A 21132-nucleotide genomic window follows, 5' to 3' on the forward strand; every position below is an offset into this window, starting at 1 on the left:
TTTTAAACAACCGTGGGTTGTTCCCAATGAAAACATTCTAGCTGAACTGTCGGTAAAATAATACAGTAGGTGAATTTTCCAGCCATAGCTGATCAGACAGCCTTCTGTATTTCTAAGATAATACCTTGCAAGAGCATATGCTTCCTAAATTGCCGTCTGCCAGGTTTCTCACCTGCCTTTATATTTTTTTTAAAAAGTTTGTTTATTTATGGATGTTTCTCTCTTAAAATGCTAGCTTGTAGCTATTGTCTTTATTTATATGGATGCTTTTGTTCTCGAAGGCATTCTTAAAAGATCACAGATGGCAGCAGCTTTAGTGTTTTGTGTTGAAACACATCCAGCAGCTGTGCTCTCTGTAAGAAAAGTAATCCAGGGGTTGTGGTTGGCTGCTAAAGGTACATTTCTTCCATGTCCATTTTTAAACACCCCCCCCTCCAAATTTCAACTTTCCTGCCCAAAGCTCTGGAAATTCTGGTGTTTTCTTATCAAAGTATTTCTCAGATCTGATATTATTAGCTCAGTTTTTCTCAGTCTTGGCAATTTAAAGTTATATGTGCTTCATCCAACTCCTAGAATTTTTCAACCAGCTGCTATGGCCTGTTGGCCGCCAGCCCCTCCAACAGCTGAATCAGCGGAGGAAGAGGCATGGGAGTCAGAGCTCTGAGGGGGAAGAGGGCATGGAACTGGCAGAGAGAGGGGGGAGGGGAGAGGAAGGGAGGGAGGGAGAGGGAGGGAGGGAGAGAGAGAGAGGCAGAGAGGCAGAGGCAGAGCCTGGGCTGTCCGTCAGCTCTCAGATGGAGAGTCAACAGCCCCAGGTCTTCAGGTGGCTGATTAGGAAGAGGAAACAATTGGGTCCAGTGCCCGACGCGCGGATGTGCAGAAGGCAGAGGAGAGGAGAGCAGTGGAAATCCATGGGCTGATCCTTGGGAAGGAAGAGTCACCGCTGCTAGTGAAGCCCCACCCTAGCTCTGGGGATAAAAGGCAGGGGTGGAGATGAATAGATGTGGCAGACAACTATACATCTTCCAGACAGACGGGCTTGCTAGCCTGCATTGAGAGAGAAACATTTTGCCAGGGCTGCTGACACTCCTAATTAAAGGAATCATTAATTTAACTACAGAGTGTTGTGTTTGGGGAACTGGGTCAGAACACCAGACATGTTGGCTGGAGAACTCCGGGACTTGAAATTCACAAATCTTAAAAGGTTGTTACTGGCTTAGCTTTTTGAGATCAGCCAAAGTTGACTGGTACTGCCCCTCGCTGGGTAATAATAATAGTTATAAGAACAAATAACCATTTGTCATGTTCAAACCAGGGGTGGGTTACTACTGGTTCAGATGGATTCAGCTGAACCGGTAGTGGTTTGGCAGCCTGAGTCGCTGGAACTGGCAGCGACCCAGGCCTACCACACCCCTGAACAGGTTCTCCTGGTGGCGCCATAGGTGCCGCCATCTTGTTTTTTGCTTTGCGCAGAACAATTTTTATTGTACTGCGCATGCACGCACAGCACAGCCATGAATGAACCGGCAGTAGCGACTGTCAGAACCCACCCCTGGTTCAAACGTATCAAAATGCTACAAATCTAAGTGCTTTTAAAATGTTGAGTAATTATTACATAGACAACTAAAGCAAATATAACAATATTCTTCAAAAACCTCATTTTTGTTCCTCGTTAAAAACAGATTAAGAAACAAAAATATGGATTTCAAAGGAGAAAATGTGGGCTTCCCATGTTTTGTACTTAAGATTCTTGGTCTATGATACCTTTTTTTAAGGTTCTAGGAAATTATTTATTTTTGTGTGTGAATGAAGAAGTTCCTACTGTTAAGACAGGTTTTTCAAAAGAGTTGCTCGTAACATGTTTTTTAACTCATATAAAACCTGTACAGCTTTTCTTTATGACTATGCAGAGGATTAGTTTTTTAAAAAAATAATATTTTAACTTGACTATTCAAGAAGAAAATTGGAGTAACTCTGATCCCAGTTACTGACAGCTCTGTCATTGCTATGTATACCTTTCTCCTCTTCATGTATTCCAATAGCCATTTTCCTTCTCACATTTACATGATATTTAAATTACATTACTGTTAACAAGATCATATAGGATCTGGTAATCAACAATGTAATACTTTATTAGATTTTGTCTTCATTAGATTAATATAAAGAATAATTAATTGCTGATTAAATGGGGAGATTGAATAACCTTGCTGATCACAAATGTTAGTCAGCAGAATATTTATGATAAGCAATTACTATTCACAACGACAAGATCTATGAGAATTTCCTATTAATAAGCATCAGTAGAAGTGGAGAGAACATTTTTTGGAAAATTGAAATGCTTACCTAAACTTAGATTTAGAAATCCGGTGCCTGAAAGGAAAACAAATCATTATCATAAATACATGCTGGAATTTCTTAACTTCAACATAATTTTAAAAAAGAATTACCTACATTCTTAAAAACTAGCAAAACTATTAAAAACTAGCATTGCTACTATTTGTCTTAACACCTAAATACTTTAGCATCACTAGTTTCTGCTTATACATCACGTTTGAGAGGTTGTCTGCTGTGGAAGGAAGAGTGATATTACATGTGCTATGGCATCATCGCATAAATTATATTCATTCACATCATTAGACATGTGACCCCATCATGCTTTCTCTTCATCACTATTTACTGTATATTAACTACATTCAGCCATGTTATTGGTATGCACTATAAGGCCCCTGTGACATTGGGTCACCATTTCAGCAAATAAGCAATGGGAATCAGAGTGATTTCTGACTTCCTGCTGATTTCCCATTAACTTTCCTTGTGGGGGACTGGCAGGGAACATTGGAAATCACAATCACTTGACCATGGTGGCATGGTGGTACAGTGCTCAGGGGTGGGCTGCTGAGGGTTTGCAAAGGTTCTGGTGATCCTCTAGCTAGGATTCTGGCCAGTTCGGCGAACCCCCAAATGCCACTCATGGCTGGCCACGCCCAGCCCACCCACTCTGTCCCGTCCCTCCCAGGAGTCTCCACACGGCACATTCATCATGCCAGATAGGTGCAGGGCCCGCATGGAGGCTGGGGAGGGGGGAGAAAATGGGCCTACTGGAGATTCCAGAAATCCAGAAACGGTCCTGTTTTTAGCCCCCGGAGGGCCTCTGGAGCCCAAGGGAACCAGTTTTTGCCCTCTTGGAGGCTTGAGGAAAGCCTCCAGAGCTTGGAGAGGGTAGCAAGAAACGTCCTCCCCCACTGTGGTGCAGGAGTGCCGGTTAGGCCACGCCCCCCAGCAATGGGGCAGCGAACCTTTTGCTGCAATTTTTGAAGCCCACCCCTGACTGCACTGGCCACAAGTTTTTGATGAGAACTATTTTGAAGATCCTTGAAATTCCAATACTTGAATTCCGATTTCAAGGAGTAATAGGTCCTGGTTTTGGATCCATTCTTGAAGTTTGTCCATTTGTAGTGCCTTAAGTTCCCCTCCGATGCACCATTTGGACGAATTGAAGATTACAAATAAACATACAGGAGACATTTTTAGTAGTATATAGATAGTATGAAGCTCTTTCTTACATCCAGGTTTAGTAAACCAGCTGGTAGCAAAGAAAGAGGCAGAATGGGCAACAATGTGAGCCACAGCTATGGAACAAATATGATGAGCAATCAAGCTAAATGTGTTTGCACTTTCTTTAAAAATACCATAAGCACTCATGTAAATCTGACAAGCTCCAGAAACTAATTAACTGAATTCTAAGCTTATTGTCCCTCTATGGATTAGAAAATGTGCTACCATGTTTCCCTGAAAATAAGACAGGGTTTTATTTTCTTTTGACCCCCAAAATAAGCGTTTGGGCTTATTTTCAGAGAGGTCTTATTGTTTTTGAGGTGCAGGAGGTGGCAAGCATGATCACCTCATGGCTGCTGCTGTGTTGCAATATTTTTGAGGAGGGCTTATTTTCAGGGGAGGGCTTATTTTAGCACATGTGCTCAAAATCCCGATTGGGCTTATTATCCGGGGAGGTCTAATTTTCAGGGAAACACGGTAGTTATTTCATAACAAATGGATCCTAAAAAAAAAAACATATCACCTAATGGTTAAACTTTTAAAAATGAGTGCATCTTTCATGTGGTCTTATACACACCTGATCCTACAAGGGCTAGCAATTTTACATCTACTTATTGTGTAGAATAGCAGGAATTCATCAGCTCTGGAGAAAACAGAAATAACTGTAACAAATGATTTCAATGAAGGGGCCAATGAGAGTAGTAAAGAGATAAACTCTCTGAAGAAAAATATCCATGTTGCTAGATGTTGAACATGATTTAACCTGACATTCTGGAGAACGGAATGTGATAATTTGGAAACTGGGAGGGTAATGTTGGCATGCTATTTGATCAAGGAACATTCGCATGAGGAAAAGTAGATGTCATAAATGTGATGAAGTAATAGGTCTTTAATAATCACAATTTTTTTAAAAATGGCAGATATCAGGAAGAACAAATTGTTTATAGCTTTAGTAGCTGATAACCAGGCATTGCCCAGGTATTTATAGACATTGAAGCGTTTGTCTGACAGGGAGCCATTGAGAGGGGCTTTTCTTCCCCCTACCAATGTTCCCTCTAATTTTTTTTCTAATTTTTGGGCAGTAGAGGGGAAGGGAAGAGAGAGAAAGTGATAAAAGAGTGGACCTAGATCTGATTGGATCGCTGCTGTCTCCGGGGTGGCTCTCATCTCCTATTATCGTGGAAGGCGTGTCTCACAAAAATCACTGTGCGGCAGTTGAAAACTGCTGCATGGTGTTTTATTGCCACATGCGCAGCTTAGAGGTAACATTGCCCCCTACTCCCATGCCCATCACCCCTTCCCCCTCCCATGTGCTCCTCTTTACCGCCCTGTCTACGATCCTGGCACTTTGCCACGAAGCGCTTGTGTGACAGGGAGCCATTGAGAGGGACCTTTCTTCCCCCTACTCCCATGCCCATTATCCTTGCCCCCTTCCTTTGCCCTCCCATGCACTCCTCTTTCCCACTCTGTCTATAATTCTGGCACTTTGGCCCAAATCCATCAGGCACTTCCCCATTGGTCCACTGGAGTGTGAATGTCACAACTGGCTTTCCAGAAGAAGCTGCGAAGGAACTGACAAACAATTGCTGCTCTAGGATGCCACACTTGCTCTCCTTAACGGCCCAGGCTCTCCCTTCTCCCTCCTATGACATCACAAAGAATTGCTGCTCTAGGACACCGAACTTGCTCTCCTTAACAAGCCAGGCATTCCAGAGTTATGCTGGAACACAAACTTACATGCATGCATGCATACACACACCCTTTTTAAGATAGATAGATAGATAGATAGATAGATAGATAGATAGATAGATAGAGATAGATAGATAGATAGAAAAAGCAAACAATAAGCAATTTCTCATTATTGCGTACTGTCTTTCAATGTGAAACATTCAAGATTCATTAGTGTCATTTTATATACCATTTACTCGTGGATTACATGTCATCAAGTCGGTGTAATTTTCAGCGATTACATAGTTTTTGTCTAGATATGTCCCCAATCTGATCCTTCCAGTAGTACATCCATTGCATCCATCCATATAATTGAGTCTATCTATGGTACCTTATTGCTGGTTGTCCTCTTCCATTTCTTTCCATCTTTCAAATTCTATAGATGTCTAGAGAGCTAGGACTTTTCATAATGTGTCCAAAATATACTAATTTGAACCTGGTCATTTGTACCTTGAGTGAGAACTCTTGATTTGTTTGTTGATCCATTTGTTGTGTCTTGGCTGTACATGGCATTCTCAGGCGCCTTCCTCTGCCTCAAAGTTCAAAGGAACCCATACTCTTTCTATCCTGCTTCTTCAAAGTCCATCTTCAACTTGCATTGCATGCATCATTTTTATCTATAGTTATTCATCATGGTGTCAGAATATCATTTCTAAGATGTTTATTGCTACCTACTAAGTGTTAATCTGCAACATATGTGTGGCTTCCTTACATGCATATAATTAGATGTTCTTGAATTCTCATTTTTCTAAGGGCATTCCACAGTTTGACATGGTCAACACTATCAAAGGTTTTTCTATAATTAATGACACTGTTATTGACTTCTTTTTAGCTTTCTCAATTATTCAGTGTCCCTCTGCAATGTTTCTTGTTGTTTGGCCTTTTCTAAAGCCATATTAAACATCTTGCCTTTTCTGAACATCTGGCATCTCCCTTTCCAGGTAAAGCTCTAATCTGCATTGGATGATTCTAAGCATTATTTTGCTATCATGGGAAATTAAGGATAGTGTCCAATTGTTTGCTATTAATTCTTTCTCTTTGGTATTCTTCCAATCTGTTGGCCATTGTATTATCCCCAACCATAATTTGGTTGGAATCATTACAGATTATTTTCATATTTCTGTAGCTATTCTATCAATTCCTATAGACTTCCAACATGGTAATGACCAGAAAGCCAGAGTAACTCCATCTTCTCCTTAAGTTCTAGAGAAGTTTTAAATAGGGAATATCTTGAAAGACACCTTGGGGGTGGACTCCTCTTTTGTGCCGAATTTCAGTATGCTCATTCCATCTTTGATGTTCTTTGAATCAATTTCTACTTATAAGAGCCAAGGTGGCGCAGTGGTTAAATGCAGCACTGCAGGCTGACTGCTAGATCAGCAGTTCAGCGGTTCAAATCTCACCGGCTCAGGGTTGACTCAGCCTTCCATCCTTCTGAGGTGGGTAAAATGAGGACCCGGATTGTTGTTGGGGGCAATATGCTGACTCTGTAAACCGCTTAGAGAGGGCTGAAAGCCCTATGAAGCGGTATATAAGTCTACTGTTATTGCTATTATTGCTTATTCATTTGTCTTCTTTAGCATATCAAAAGATGATGGAAGATGAAACTTTCTTTTGAGTTTGGAAATCTTTTGGAAAACCTTTCTTGTTTTTCCATGTCTTTATGGATGTTGTGATGCTGCTTCTTGTCTCTTAAGCTCTGTGAAATTCTTGGTTATGTTTCTTCCTACAATCTCTGTGTTCTTTGGCTTTGGTTTCCTTTTTCTTTCTGGCAATTTCCACCAGAGCTTATGCTACCTGGTTTGCTTTCATCTTTTTCTAGATCTTTGGCAGTGTGTTTTTACATTTATCCTTATCATCTTATTTGACTTAATTCCATAGTTCCTCTGGCTTCTTATCAGTGAGCTTCACAACTTCAAACCCATTTCTGAGGTTCTCCTTGAAAATTGTTGGTTGCTTAAGATCATACTCTAGAAACTGGAACATTAACCTAAGATCACTACATTCAAGAATATAGATAGGAGGATTCAGAAAATGCATGGAGAATAGAAGTATAGTCCCTATTGTCAGGTCAAGGAACCAGAAAGACAATATGAGATGAACAGAGTTGCTTCTTCATTGTTGCCTACCTATTTACAAAAATCTTACCTGACTAACTATATTTCCTTGGGAATGATTAGATAAAGGCTATGAGAATTCTTGGGGGGCAAGTCTGGCTTCTGTCACTTCCTTCCCTGCCAAGACTCCAAGCTCACTGCTCTTTTCACTCCGCCCAGTGGTGGGTTCCGGATCCCGTTGCAACTGGTATGGTTGCAATGGGGCCTGGTGTCCTCCACATGAATGCGCACAGCATGTACATGCATCTTACCGTCCTGCGATGCTTGATCAGCGGAGTATTGCACAGGTGCTATACGCGCTGTGCGTGTGTGCGGAAGGGCCGAAGAGTTTAAAGACAGGTAAGGAGCACGGGCGGGCAGGCCCTCTGTAGCACCATACCAGAATGGTACCAGGTGCTCCGGGCAGGCACCATTATGCCCGTACCGGGGCGTACCATCTGCAACCCACCACTGACTCCTCCCCTCGCTCTAGCTGGAGATTCTACCACACTATTTTGGAATGTAAATGTATTTCTTTTATATATAAAAATGCAGATTTATGAAAAAAATCTCTAAAATAAGCCTTAAGACAAATTCTTTGTGTGTGCAAATTCCTTGGCCAATAAAGAATTCTATTCTATTGCTACATTGGGATAGAGTGAGAGGGCAAAGGAAGAGAAAATGGATTAAAGTTTAAATAAATCTTGCCACGATCTGCCAATGTGTGAAATGAATGTTATGGACCTACAGTGCTATCTCCGGGGTATGAGATAATAGACAACAAGAGTCATGACTGCATACAGCAAAATTAGAAAATGAAGCAAGCAGAGATCTGAGGACTATGATAATTATTAGATATTATAAGTTAAAATAGAAGTATTCAAAGAGAAAAGGAGGAGAAAATTGAGTAAGCATCCATAAAAAAATACTCTGGGAAACTCTGGGTGCATAAACAGAAGTAGATTAATTCTTTAATTAGTTCTCAAGGGCATCTTAGATAGTTGTAAATAGCATTCTTTTAACCAAAAAAATACCTTAAACCTGTGTTGTCATCTCTTTATCTACTAGTTCGACAAATAATTATATTTTTGGAGTTCTTTCATGTTGTAGTTCATTATTCAGTTTTACTCCAGCTAAAAACAGACGTTTGAATGGATATAATGATACCACTGAAGAGGTAGAAGAAGGTTTTCACTATTCCGAAGCCGTCTTCCCTTAGCTGGAGTGAGAATTCCTTTTTGTATTGTTGCATTGCAGGAGAGGGTAGATCAGAGAACTCTAAGCAGATCCATCAAAATGATCAGGCCCTAGAGACCCTTTAAAATTTTAAACTGGTCCTCATTAGAAAAATGAAATTCAAATCATACACTGCCCCACTGGGTGAATATAACGTAGCTTTTTTTGCATCAAAGCCACTGAGGAGTATTTTGAAAATCTTTTTTTTATCTAATTAAGCTAATAGATATGACTGTTATTTCACTTTTTATGCATGTAGTAATTTTATTATGGGTTTTAAAAGCTGCAGCTAATACTCTCTGTCATGCCAACAGGTTATTTAATAATCCCCTCCCCACCCCTAACTTTACATATGCAGCACTGGTATTTTTTATCTGCTCCTCCTGGTGAAATTTCTCACAAAATTATTGGGTCCAGCTAAGATCGTTCGGTAAAACTGTAACTTATTTTTGATGGGTTATCAAGCACCTTCAGGGATCAGTGACCAACACTCTACTTCCCATAACACATAAACATTGTATGAGAAGTCATATAATGTTTATGTATTATGGGGTGCTGGAGTAAACCAATTGTTAATTCAATCAGAATGGTCTCTGCACCCCTTCAGAAATAACTGCTTTTGGCATTAAGTGGGCATACCAGAAACACCATTTCCTAGGACTAGGAGGCTACAGATTGAAGCCAAAGTTTTGCCTAGTCCTAGTCCTTTTTATCTGGTCATCTCTGGAGGGTCTTCATGTTTGATTAAAAAGTAAGCAAACACACAGAGTATTGTTATGCCAATAATGTTATGGTTATGAGAACAATCCATAATATTTTTCCCACCCTAGGTTTGGTTAGTGGCCCAAAAGGGGTGAGGAAGAGTTAAAGGACATAATGTCTTGGGGAATCAAGGCATCTCAAAGATCATGGTTTCTTTAAAAAGGGTCTTGTCAATTTGTAATCAGAGAACCTCTGGCCTCTCCAAGTCCTTGAGGAACCATTTTTATACTGAATAGCAGGATTAGCAATATTTTATGGCAGGGGACATAACTGCACTATCGTGTGCATTCATTAATTTAAAAAGTTAAGAAAATAAATGCCTTTTTTAAAAGGTCAACGTTTTGTAAAATCTCATACAAAATTGTAGAAATCTTGATTATGCAGCAAGATGTTGGGAAGTTTAGCTACTTTTACCTAATTGTTAAAAAGTAGTGGGCGGGTTGTGAATACATGCTATGAACTCTTGGACACCAGAATTAAAATATTAATATAAAATAACAGAACCAAAGCTACAGTATATTGGAGTGCTGGCGAACCTTTTCGACACCAAGTGCCGGAAACTGGAAGAACAGCCACCCGATGAGCATGTGCACGCTGGGAAAATGATCTTCCCGTTTCCGGCACCCTCATTAGCACCTGGCACCTGGTCTTCTGGTTTCTGGCACGCTTTCTACCTGCGAAGACCAGCATACACACCAGAAACCAGAAGATTATCTTCCCTGCACCACATGCACACTGGGTGACTGCTCTTTCTGTTTCTGGCGCTTCCGCGCACGTGAAAACCAGCTGACCGGCACGCCGGAACGGGTGATGGCTCGCGTGCCCGGATAGATGGCTCTGCATGCCACTTCCAGCATACATGCCATAGGTTTGGCATCACGGGTATAGTGAATACTTCATAAAAGCCTTTGCTGTTGTTAATACCCTATAACTGTAATGGCAAACCTATGGCATGCATGCCAGAGGTGGCACACAAAACCCTCTCTGTGGGCATGTGCATCGTCGCCAACTGCTCTTCTGGGTTTTGGCATGTACATGTATGCCAACCAGCTGGTCTTCACAGGCCTTGGAGCACCGTAAAACGGCTCAAAAAACCAGCCAAAAAACAGACAGTTTTCTGGGCCTTTTTCAGGCCGTTTTCTGGGCTGTTTTCAGAGTGTTTTGGGGGTGTTTTTGGCCTCAAGAAACAGCCTGGAAATGGCCGTAAAATGGCCTGAAAACGGCCCAAAAATGGAAAAAAACAGGCTGAAAACGGCCTGAAAAAGGCCCAGAAAACTGTCTGGTTTTGGGGGGCATTTTCCGGTGCTCTAGGGCCTGCGAAGATCAGACAGCTGGCAGCTGGTCTTCGGGTTTCTGGTGCTCTGGCACACGCACATGCATGCATATTCTGGTTTGGGCACTCGGTGCTGAAAAGGTTCGCCATCACTGCCCCGTAAGGAGATGAAATCTGAGAACTAATTTCTCATTAATTTTCCTTCCAAATCCAGCAAGTGATATTCTGAGATCCATAAAGTTAAATGCAATCCATCATGTTAAACAACAAAACAGAATTAGTCTGGAATGCTTTTCACTCTAAAAAGTAAAAACACATTTATTTTAGAAGCCCAGGATTTGCTCACCATGAATATAATCTCATTTACTTTACATTGATTATTTCCCAAATAAAGGTATAATCCAGCCAATGTCAAGAGCATTCATTTAAGAAAGTTAATTAAGTCTAGCCCATAATATAAACTGATGTAACTTTCTTCAATTTCAACTGCACCTATTTGTGTTTTTTTGCATACAAAACTGAGAAGGATGATCTTCAAGTTGTCAATCTTTCCTCCAAAAGCAGTTGTGCTTTTAAATCATTTTAGATTTTGGATTAAATCCTCTTAGTGAGATCTCCTTTTCATAGTACAATGTGCCTTGTTTTGGTTGTTGCTGTTAGTTGCGAAGTTGTGTCCAACCCATTGGACTATGTTCCTTCAGGCCTTCCTGTCTTCTACTATCCTCTGGAGTCCATTTAAGCTCACGCCTACTGCTTCGGTGACTCCATCCAGGCACCTCATTCTCTGTTGTCCCCTTCTTCTTTTGCCCTCAATTGTTCCCAGCATTAGGCTCTTCTCCAGTGAGTCCTTCCTTCTCATTTGATGGCCAAAGTATTTGAGTTTCATCTTCAGAGTTCTGGCCTTCTAAAGAGCAGTCAGGGTTGATCTCCTCTAGCACCAGAGGTGGGTTCCTACCAGTTCACACCTATTCGGTAGAACCGGTTCATCAAATCTACTGAACCGGTTAGAAGAAGTTCCACCAGTGGACCCGGAAAGCAGGCCACACCCACAGAAGAAGTTCCAAATTTTTTTGAAACCCACCACTGTCTAGGAATGACCAGTTTGATTGCCTTGCAGTCCAAGGGACTCACAGGATTGCATTGTTTTACTAATATCTAAATGTGGTAAATGCATCTTTAGAGTTTTATTTCCCCAAACAATGCTCTAACAGCATGGTTTATAAATAGAATCCACCGTTACCCTTTTTCAGACCAGGTGTGGGTGACAGCGGCAAACTTTGATTTGAAAATCAAATGGCATCCAAAGAACCACAATACTTTCTTTGATCAAGGTGCTGTTAAGCTTGACAATCCAAGCTGTCCTTTAACGTTATCTATTGCCAGATTCAAGGTTTGGTGCTCAAAGGGAATCTCAGTAGGACTTTTTCCACCAGATAGAAAAGCACCAAATAAATTGTCCAGAAAAAATATATACTGAAAGCTTGGTGATTGCTTCTGATGGAGTAGTTCCATTATTGATAGGATTTTCAAGACATAGCATTTATGAATTCCCCCTGTCCGCCCCCAAGGTTTCTCATATAGAAAGCCAGCTTTGCAAACTACAATTCCTGACAAACTATTGCAGAAGAACTAAACAAGCAGAGCTCAGTGAACATTTTTTAAATAGTTCTGATACTGCATTTATATAGTACTAGCTGATAACACGGCGTTGCCTGGCTATTTATTTATAGGGGGGAAATGTCCAGACCAAATGTAATTTCCAATGTTTTCCCCCTTACCAGAGGGAGCCCCCTTGTGGAGTACTGTGAAGCCTTTAACATGGAAACTCCACTGCGCTGTACAGTAGGTCATTTTACGGCACAACGGGCTGTATCTTAACAGATCACACACTCTTTTCCAAAGAGTAAGGCATCTGTGGTTGAAATTGCTCGAGGTGTTCCAGAGTTATGCTGGAACATACACCCACAGCCATTTTTATATATATAGATTCTCAAACAAGATATCAGCAAAGGACATAGCTGAGCATCTCTATAGGATAGTAGACTGCATGTAATTTAAACTACGTAGAACAGATGAATTAATCAGGTTGACTCGAATGTTGTATCAATCTAATTCCAGGGATCTCAAAATAACCCCTAACATAGCACTGTTCCAGAATTGTGGCCCGGTTCATATATACTACTACCACAATCAAGTGATTGTATAAGGCAAATGCCTCTTTAGACACTGCATAGATTTGTGCATGGGAAAATCTTGCTTTCTTACTGACCTCTGGGTCACTGAAAAATACTATTTTGAATCATGATGAAAAGCATTTATGTAAGCTAGTTTTTATCTCATTTGGGATGAGATTACAGGCTTTTGGCTTCAAAATACAATTCTGTTCCCATGGTTTATATTTTTGCACATAAACTTTCTTCCTAGTTATTTTACAAAATGATCTTTGTCACTTTCTCAATTACTGTTTCTTTCAGACAACCTTCTGCAGTTATTCCGAGTATTTCTATGTAAAAAATTATTTCCATTTGAAACCTGTTAAAAAAGATGTGTCCAAGGGAATATGATGGGTTCTTTTCAAGGTAACAAATTTTATGAAAAGGTGTAAGCTTTTGAGAATATGTTCATTTCATCAGAATAATGAAAGGTTATGACTTTTAACGATATTCGTCATCCTGAAAAGGATATCTCAGACTCCTCCTGGTTTTTGATTATTACAGACAACCATAATTCTCCTATTACAATGTATAAATATCTATGGAATTTTGGGACAAAATAAAACCCCCAAAAATGACAACTATGTTTGTTTCAAGGAGTTAATTCAATCTGTTTTGTACCCTTCCCCTTTCTAGTAACTAGCATCAAAAGTCCCTGGTCCAACTGACAAATATAAACATCTGTCTGTCTGTCTGTCTGTCATCCATCCATCCATCCATCCATCCATCCATCCATCCATCCATCTATCTATCTATCTATCTATCTATCTATCCTCTATCTAATTAACCAAAGGTGACTCTGGGTGGCACAAAACAGGCAGAGACAACAACAGATACAAAAACAATAGATATTAGAAAAATATATATAAAAATCCACATTTTTGAGGATCCATACCCAAGGAACTTTAGCTTACTAGGTCTCAGCATCAACAGGGTACCCAGTCACCATCCCCCCTCTACACTACCACACTCTCACATACACAATATGCAAAGATACCACCCCCCTGCTGCTCCCACCAGCAGGCAGGGGCATCCTTCCGCACTCAACCTTGTCAGTTCCTTGTCCAATTCTTACCCATCAGAAGGGAATCAATACACATCAATTAGCATTCAAGGACACCCCTCCCCTGCTGCGGAATGGGATAACTTGCCACAGCTAAATTGCCACAGCCAATTCGCCACTGATTCAACCAAGCCAATCCTGGTTCACACTCCAAGGAAGGGGTGCGCACAGTGAGAAACCCAGGAATCAGTTCTGTGCATATTCAAGAAAGAGAGACTGAGATGAGATTACAGGATCTGTGCCTCCCTTTTCCTGGGTTTTCAACACCTGAAGGGATTGTGCAAAACTGCTCCTTATGAAGTAATTAAGGAACACTGTAAACAACAAGAAGTGCAACCACAAGGTATGATAGCTGTGAGTGCCTGAAATTTTCTAAACATAAGCATTAAACAGAGGTGATTTTATTACAATTGTTTTGGTACAAACAGAACTCTGAGGTAAACAAAGAGAGGGCCACTTATGCACTTCTAACTTTGAGAAATGCTCAAGGTCGTGCTATATACTACCCTATTTCCCTGAAAATAAGCCCTCCCTGGATAATAAGTCCAATTGGGCTTTTGAGCGCATATGCTAAAATAAGCCCTCCCCTGAAAATATTGCAACACAGCAGCAGCCATGAGGTGACCACACTCACCGCCTCCTGCACCTCAAACATAACCTCCCTGAAAATAAGGCCAAGCGCTTATTTCGGGGTTCAAAAGAAAATAAGACCCTGTCTTATTTTCAGGGAAACATGGTAGCATTAAATAGAAAATGTGATGTACAGTATGTGTCTAAACCATATGTACCTTCATGTTTTTATATGAAATGAAGGATAAAGCATGTTCTTTGTTTCAGTTGCTTAGGATGGTGAACATTTAACGTGAAACATACTTTATTTCTGAGGAATCTTAATCTGGGATAAAGTATGCTTCACCAAATACACTTTATGCTGTCTGAATCTCCCGTATGTTTTTTATGTTTCTCCTAGCGTTCACACTTTTTAAAAATAATTCTCTGGAAGATACAGGGAGTCCTCGACTTATGACAATTGACCCCAATATTTCTGTTGTTCAGTGAGACGTTTGTTAAGTGAATGTTGCCCCATTTTATTACCTTTCTTGCCACGGTTGTTAAGTGAATGCTGCAGTTGTTAATACAGTAATACGTTTGTTAAGTGAATCTGGCTCCCCCCCCTCTTGAGTTTGCTCATCAGTGTGAAAAAAAAGTGATCACATGACCCCCCAGGACACTGCAACTATCGAAAATACTAGTCCGTTGCCAAGCGCCTGAATTTTGGTAACGTGACCATGGGGATGCTGCAACAGTTGTAAGTGTAAAAAACCATCATAAGTCACTTTTTACAGTGCTGTTGTAATTTTGAATGGTTACTAAATGAAGTATTGTAAGTCAAGGACTGGATGTGTTGTTATTCTTAAGGGAGAAAAGTGGATTAGTTTTTAAAGGTAAAGGTAAAGGTTTCCCTCGCACATCAGTGCTAGTCGTTCCCGACTCTAGACTCATCTCCATTTCAAAGCCGAACAGCCAGCGCTGTCTGAAGACGTCTCCGTGGTCATGTGGGCGGCATGACTAAACGCCAAAGGCGCACGGAACGCTGTTACCTTCTCACCAAAAGTGGTTCCTATTTTTTCTACTTGCATTTTTACATGCTTTTGAACTGCTAGGTTGGCAGAAGCTGGGACAAGTAATGGGAGCTCACTCCGTTACATGGTGCTGGGGATTCAAACCGCTGAACTGCCGACCTTTCTGATTGCCAAGCTCAGCGTCTTAGCTACTGAGCATCCCTGGGTTAGTTTTTAGCGTCCCTTTAATTTACTCTATCCAGTCTGAAATTTATGAAAGAAGCTTGTCCAGATCAAATGTGTGGCTTGGCCAAGGAAATTGTCTTGAGAAATGCTTCTTAATATCACTTTCTACGAATATGAATGTCAGCTTTTTAAAAAACAACAACTAAGAAATGCTGGACAGCGGATACCAGAATATTTCTTTTACACAGAGTCCTAGGAATAATTTTCTGATGCATTTATAATGTTCTATGGAAAAGTCTGACAGAAAATGTGAATCACTCCAAATTCACTTTCCTTCTTCTTGTTTTTTTTGGGGGGTGGGGTGGGGGGGAGAGAAACACTTTCAGACGAAGATAGTTCTGATGTATATTTTCCCCCTTTAATATCATCCAGGCTGCCTCTTGGAATGAAGAGGACCTCAGCATAATATAAACAGAGTCAAACTCACGCCAGTCGTGCGCCGCAGTTTTCTCCTTCAATATCGCCTCCAGCCACATTGTCGGTGTTCACAGATTCTGTCTCACTGGTAGGCATGCTCACTGTAAGGGTCAGAAGAAAGAAAAAGAAATAGATAGTTGGTAATTAGTCCGTCCTGCATAAATGAGCTTTACTATCAGCAAAAGCACCAGCTTAGCAGAAAGGCACATCGTAAGTACAGTACGAAGAGGAAGCACAAGCAAGTGAATGGAATTTTAAGATTTAGAACTACCGCATTTTTCGGAGTATAAGACGCACCAAGATTTTGAAGAGGCAAATTTTAAAAAAAAGTTTTTGCACTCTGCAGACCTCCCAAAAATGGCCATTTTTTTTGAGAAAATAGGCCGGTTTTTGTCAAAAAAAAAAGGGCATGCATAGCCTTTAGGAGGCTTATAGAGTGCACCTAAGGGCTGGGGGTGGGTGGGACAAAAACAAGCAAAAAATGGCCCATTTTCACTCATTTCTGCCCTCCCCAGCCCCCAAGAGCACTCTGGAAGCCTTCTAAAGGCTATGCATGGCCATTTTTGCAAAGGGGGCAGGGTTTTGGGAGGCAAATAGCTGTATTCAATGTATAAGACACACCCAGATTTTCACTCTCTTTTCTGAGGGAAAAAGGTGCGTCTTGTACTCCGAAAAATATGGTATGTGATTGAAGTACAAATCTCAGGTAAGGCCTGTAACCTCTAGATACTGAAACAAATTTCAAGTGTCAGTTTGTACGTACAGTGTGTGTGCGTGCGTGTACTGCGACGGAGACCAGCAACTCTGTCACTAAGCACTGTGGTTGTAAAGTGAAATATCCCATGATTGCACTCAGCTCTGTTGCTAAGCAATGTGGTTATAAAGTGAAATGTCCCAAGCCAACTGCATGATGACTACAACTTTAAGGACCGATCACAAGACTGTTTTTTCCAATGCCATCATAACTTCAAATAGTCACTGAACAAATGGTTAGTAACTGAGGAGTACCTGTGCATTTTGAGATTTGGGTATTTAACACACTGTCCAGTGGCATAGTTGACAACTATCTCTGATTGTTGACTCTTATGAGTTGCAAGGATATCATCTTCCCAATGATGAGGTTTTTCTTTTCAACTGTATCAGCACCTTATGACTAACTATTCCTTTGGCATCTTTTCTGCTGAACAGTGATATAAAGACCCCCATCCATCCATCCATCCATCCATCCATCCAATCACATATACAGTATTTCTCAACCTCAGTCACTGTAAGATGGGTGGACTTCGACTCCCACAATTCCCCAGCCAGATTTACTGTATGGGTCGCATTGAAGAGTGGCTGAAATTGAGAAACACATCACATATCATGGCCTGCATTGCCTTGTGTTGAAGAATCTTATCAGCTGTCTTACAAATTAAAGGCCAGATGTTATAATATTTGGAATAATAGGATAATAGAATAACGTAGTTGGAAGGGACCTTGGAGGTCTTCTAGTCCAACACCGTGCTTAGGCAGGAAACCCTGCACCATTTCAAACAAATGGTTATCCAACATCTTCTTAAAAAGGAAGATTATTAAAGGGACAAATAGCACAAATAAATCTATGATAGCAAGAAAAAAGGTTCATGTTGAATTCTGGGTCATTAAAACAAGCCTTTTTTTCAAATTTCTCTTATCATTCAAATTATCTCTGTGTCCGCTGCCCACTCATGGCTTATGCCTAAATGTTCTCACTGCCTTGCACCTCCACCCTATAGGTGAATAATCTGACCAATAAAATTAGTGCTTCATGGTACAATCTTCCGTGACCAGTCAAAAGCGCGAACGTCATAAGCGCGCCGACAACACCGCGGCACTAAAACCGCGATTTCAAAAGCGCGCCGACAACAGCGCGCCAACCGAAGCGCGATTTTATTTAACGTAAGATTTACAGTTAGGTTTAGGGTTAGGTTTAGGGTTAGGTTTAGGATTAGGTTGAGGGTTAGGTTGAGGGTTACGTTACAGCGCGCTTCTGTTGGCACGCTTTTGTCGGCGCGCTTTAGGGCTAATTAGTCGCTAATTCGTCGCGCGGTTTTGTCACCGCGCTTTAGACACCGCGGTTTAGTCAGGCGCGCTTTTGTTGTGCGCGCATTTGTGGTGGAACCCAATCTTCAGGTATTCATCTGTTCTCATATTTTCCAGTGGTTGTTTCCCCCCCCCCCTCACTGATCCTCTATAGCAGGCCTGTCAAACTGGTGGCCCGCGGGCTGGATGCGTCATGCACAGGCCACACCGGCTGCGCAAAGGCAAAAAAGTCACGATGCGTCTGTGACGCGATCGAGTTTGACACCTGTGCTCTACAGTATAACAACCTTCCTCTCATGTTTGCCTGTTTTATTAAAACAATGTATCCTAGATAAAGATGAACATCTGTACACTTCATAAAATATCTTATTTGTGGATGAAACGAATCGTGTATTGTTCTGCCCTTGCTAATATGAATAGGGCAGGCCACGCCACATGCATTTAATTCACAATGTGAATTAAATAACAAACTATAACAAACTATATGTTCACTGTTCTGCAAACTGGGTGATCCACTCAGCTTGTGATGAGCCTACAGAATGAGCTTGTTTGCGGTTGAATTCTTCATGAGTCATCTATAATACCAACTAAAACAAAGGTGACTATTCCACTTCAGTAAGTTTCAAAATAAACTCTAGCACACCAACACAACTAGACACAAGAACAGTTTTTTTCCAAACGCCATCACTCTGCTAAACAAATAATTCCCTCACCACTGTCAAACTATTCACAAAGGCTGCATTACTATTACTATTAGTCTTCTCATCATTCCTATCACCCATCTCCTCCCTCTTATGACTGCAGGACTGTAACTTGGTTGCTTGTATCCTTATGATTTATATTGATATTGATTGTTTCCCGATTGCTTATTTGTACCCTATGACTATCATTGTACCTTATGATGCTTGACGAATGTATCTTGTCTTTTTATGTACACTGAGAGCATCTGCGCCAAAGACAAATTCCTTGTGTGTCCAATCACATTTGGCCAATAAAGAATTCTATTCTATTCTAGTCTGATCTTCTGAAAGATATGCATGGATTTATTCATTTAACAAAACAATGTCTTCTTTTCTTCCCTTGAAACAGGACAACAAATAATGCCATTGTGTAGCTGATACTATGTCAGAAAGCAACCTATTTTGTACGTCTTGAAAACCAAGATAAGTGCCCTGTCTTTTCTAAATATTAGAGAGTTGAATAGATGTGAAAAGTAACATCTTGTTAGCCGCCAGTGGCTAACAAGTTGTTACTTTTCACACAGGGGTGGGTTTCTCACCCCGTTCCAACCGGTTCGGTTGGAACGGGGCCGGCGGTGTCCTCGTGCACGTGCGCGGTGCACGCATGCGTACTAGCGTCTGTGCGATGCTCCAGCTGCTCCTGGAGGATCGCGCAGGCTCTGTATGCGTCCTGCGCATGCGTGGAAGCGCAGAACTCGTCAAAACCGGGTAAGGAGCGCGGGCGGGCGGGCGGGCCCTTCGCCGTTCCCGGAAGTTACTTACTTCCGGGTTCGCCGACCAACCGGTTCGCAGGGACCGCTGCGAACCGGTTGAAACCCACCCCTGTTTTCACACCTATTCAACCACCAGTGGTTTTCATTATAGGTAGTCCTCAACTTACAACCCCAATAGAGTCCAAAATTTCTCTTCCTAAGTGAAACATTTGTTAGGTGAGTTTGCCCAATTTTATGGCCTTGCCACGGTTGTTAAGTGAGTGACTGCAATTCTTCAAGTTAGTAACATAGTTGTTAAGTAAATCAGGTTTCCCCATTGACTTTGCTCGTCAAAAAGTTGCAGAAAGTTGACCCCAAGACACTGCAATTTTCTTAAATAGGAACCAACTGTCAAGCATCTGAATTTTGATCACATGACAATGAGGAGGCTGCAATAGTTGTAAGTGTGAAAAATGGTCACAAATCACCTTTCTCAGTGCCATTGTAAGCTCGAATGGTCACGAAACGAACTGTTGTAAGTTGAGGACTATGTGTACTGCCAAAGATTTTAGCTAAGGAGCAGTGGTGGGTTACGACTGGTACACCCCGGTATGGGCGTACCGTTGCCTGCCAGGAGCACCAAGTATCATTCCGGTACGGTACTACGGAGGGCCCACCTGCCCGCCTGCACTCCTTACCGGTATTTGAGATTTTGGAGGCTTCTGTGCATGCGCACGGAGCATATGGCGCCTGCACGATGCTCCGCCAAGCAGCTGGAGTGTCGTGGAGGTGTCGCAGGTGGTAAGTACGCATGTGCATGCTGCGCACATGTGTGTGTGCATGCTGCGTGCGGTCATGTTGTGGATGCCTGGCCCCGTTGCACCGTACCGGTTGCAATGGGATCCAGAACCCATCACTGCTAAGGAGCTAACCAGAAGCAATGATTATTGATCTCAGCTATTCTCCGCCCAGATTATTATCATTCTTCAGCTTAATTTTATAAAGAATTATGATTTTTAAAGAGAAAGTGTTTTATAAGCGTAATGAAAGGGAAAAAAAGCTCTCAAAAATACATTTTGTATATAAGGCACTGTTATTCTTGATAAAGTGTAGCACGTGTTCCAATATTTATCGAAAGCCTTAAACCTTAACATAATTATGTGCTTATTGTAGTTCTTTTTAAGTTGGTCATTTAAATAATTTGGATGCATCTTAATATTTGCTCATACTGTAATATGAATACACAGCTAGCATTACTAGATCCTTATCAAAGGCCTTCATCATTCTTTAGATCTCATTCCCTGCTACACCTCAGCTACTTTTTTTTCATAATGGGTACAGAATATTGGCAATGAGCTCTTTAATGAGATATAAAGAACATTTTGTTAAGGTTTCAGGTTGTGTTTAATAGATTAAAACAACATTGATTTTCATCCCTTGCTCAGTTCAAGGGAGCTTGTTAAAATTAATTGCTGACAGAGGCAT

At 41.2% G+C, this 21132-nt stretch overlaps 1 protein-coding gene across 2 annotated transcripts in view; it reads right to left on the reverse strand.

The window, feature by feature from the left end:
* CACNA1C (calcium voltage-gated channel subunit alpha1 C) overlaps window positions 1–21132 on the reverse strand; it is a 483479-nt gene that overhangs the window by 127375 nt on the left and 334972 nt on the right. For both annotated transcript variants that reach the window (XM_032220855.1, XM_032220856.1), the window contains exons 9-10: window positions 16162–16252; window positions 2344–2370 (exon numbers count right to left, since the gene is read on the reverse strand). In XM_032220855.1, the coding sequence (XP_032076746.1) occupies window positions 2344–2370; window positions 16162–16252 (118 nt within the window). The remainder of the gene's footprint in view (window positions 1–2343; window positions 2371–16161; window positions 16253–21132) is intronic.

This window comes from Thamnophis elegans, chromosome 7 (genome assembly GCF_009769535.1).
Source record: "Thamnophis elegans isolate rThaEle1 chromosome 7, rThaEle1.pri, whole genome shotgun sequence".
Taxonomy (NCBI): domain Eukaryota; kingdom Metazoa; phylum Chordata; class Lepidosauria; order Squamata; family Colubridae; genus Thamnophis; species Thamnophis elegans.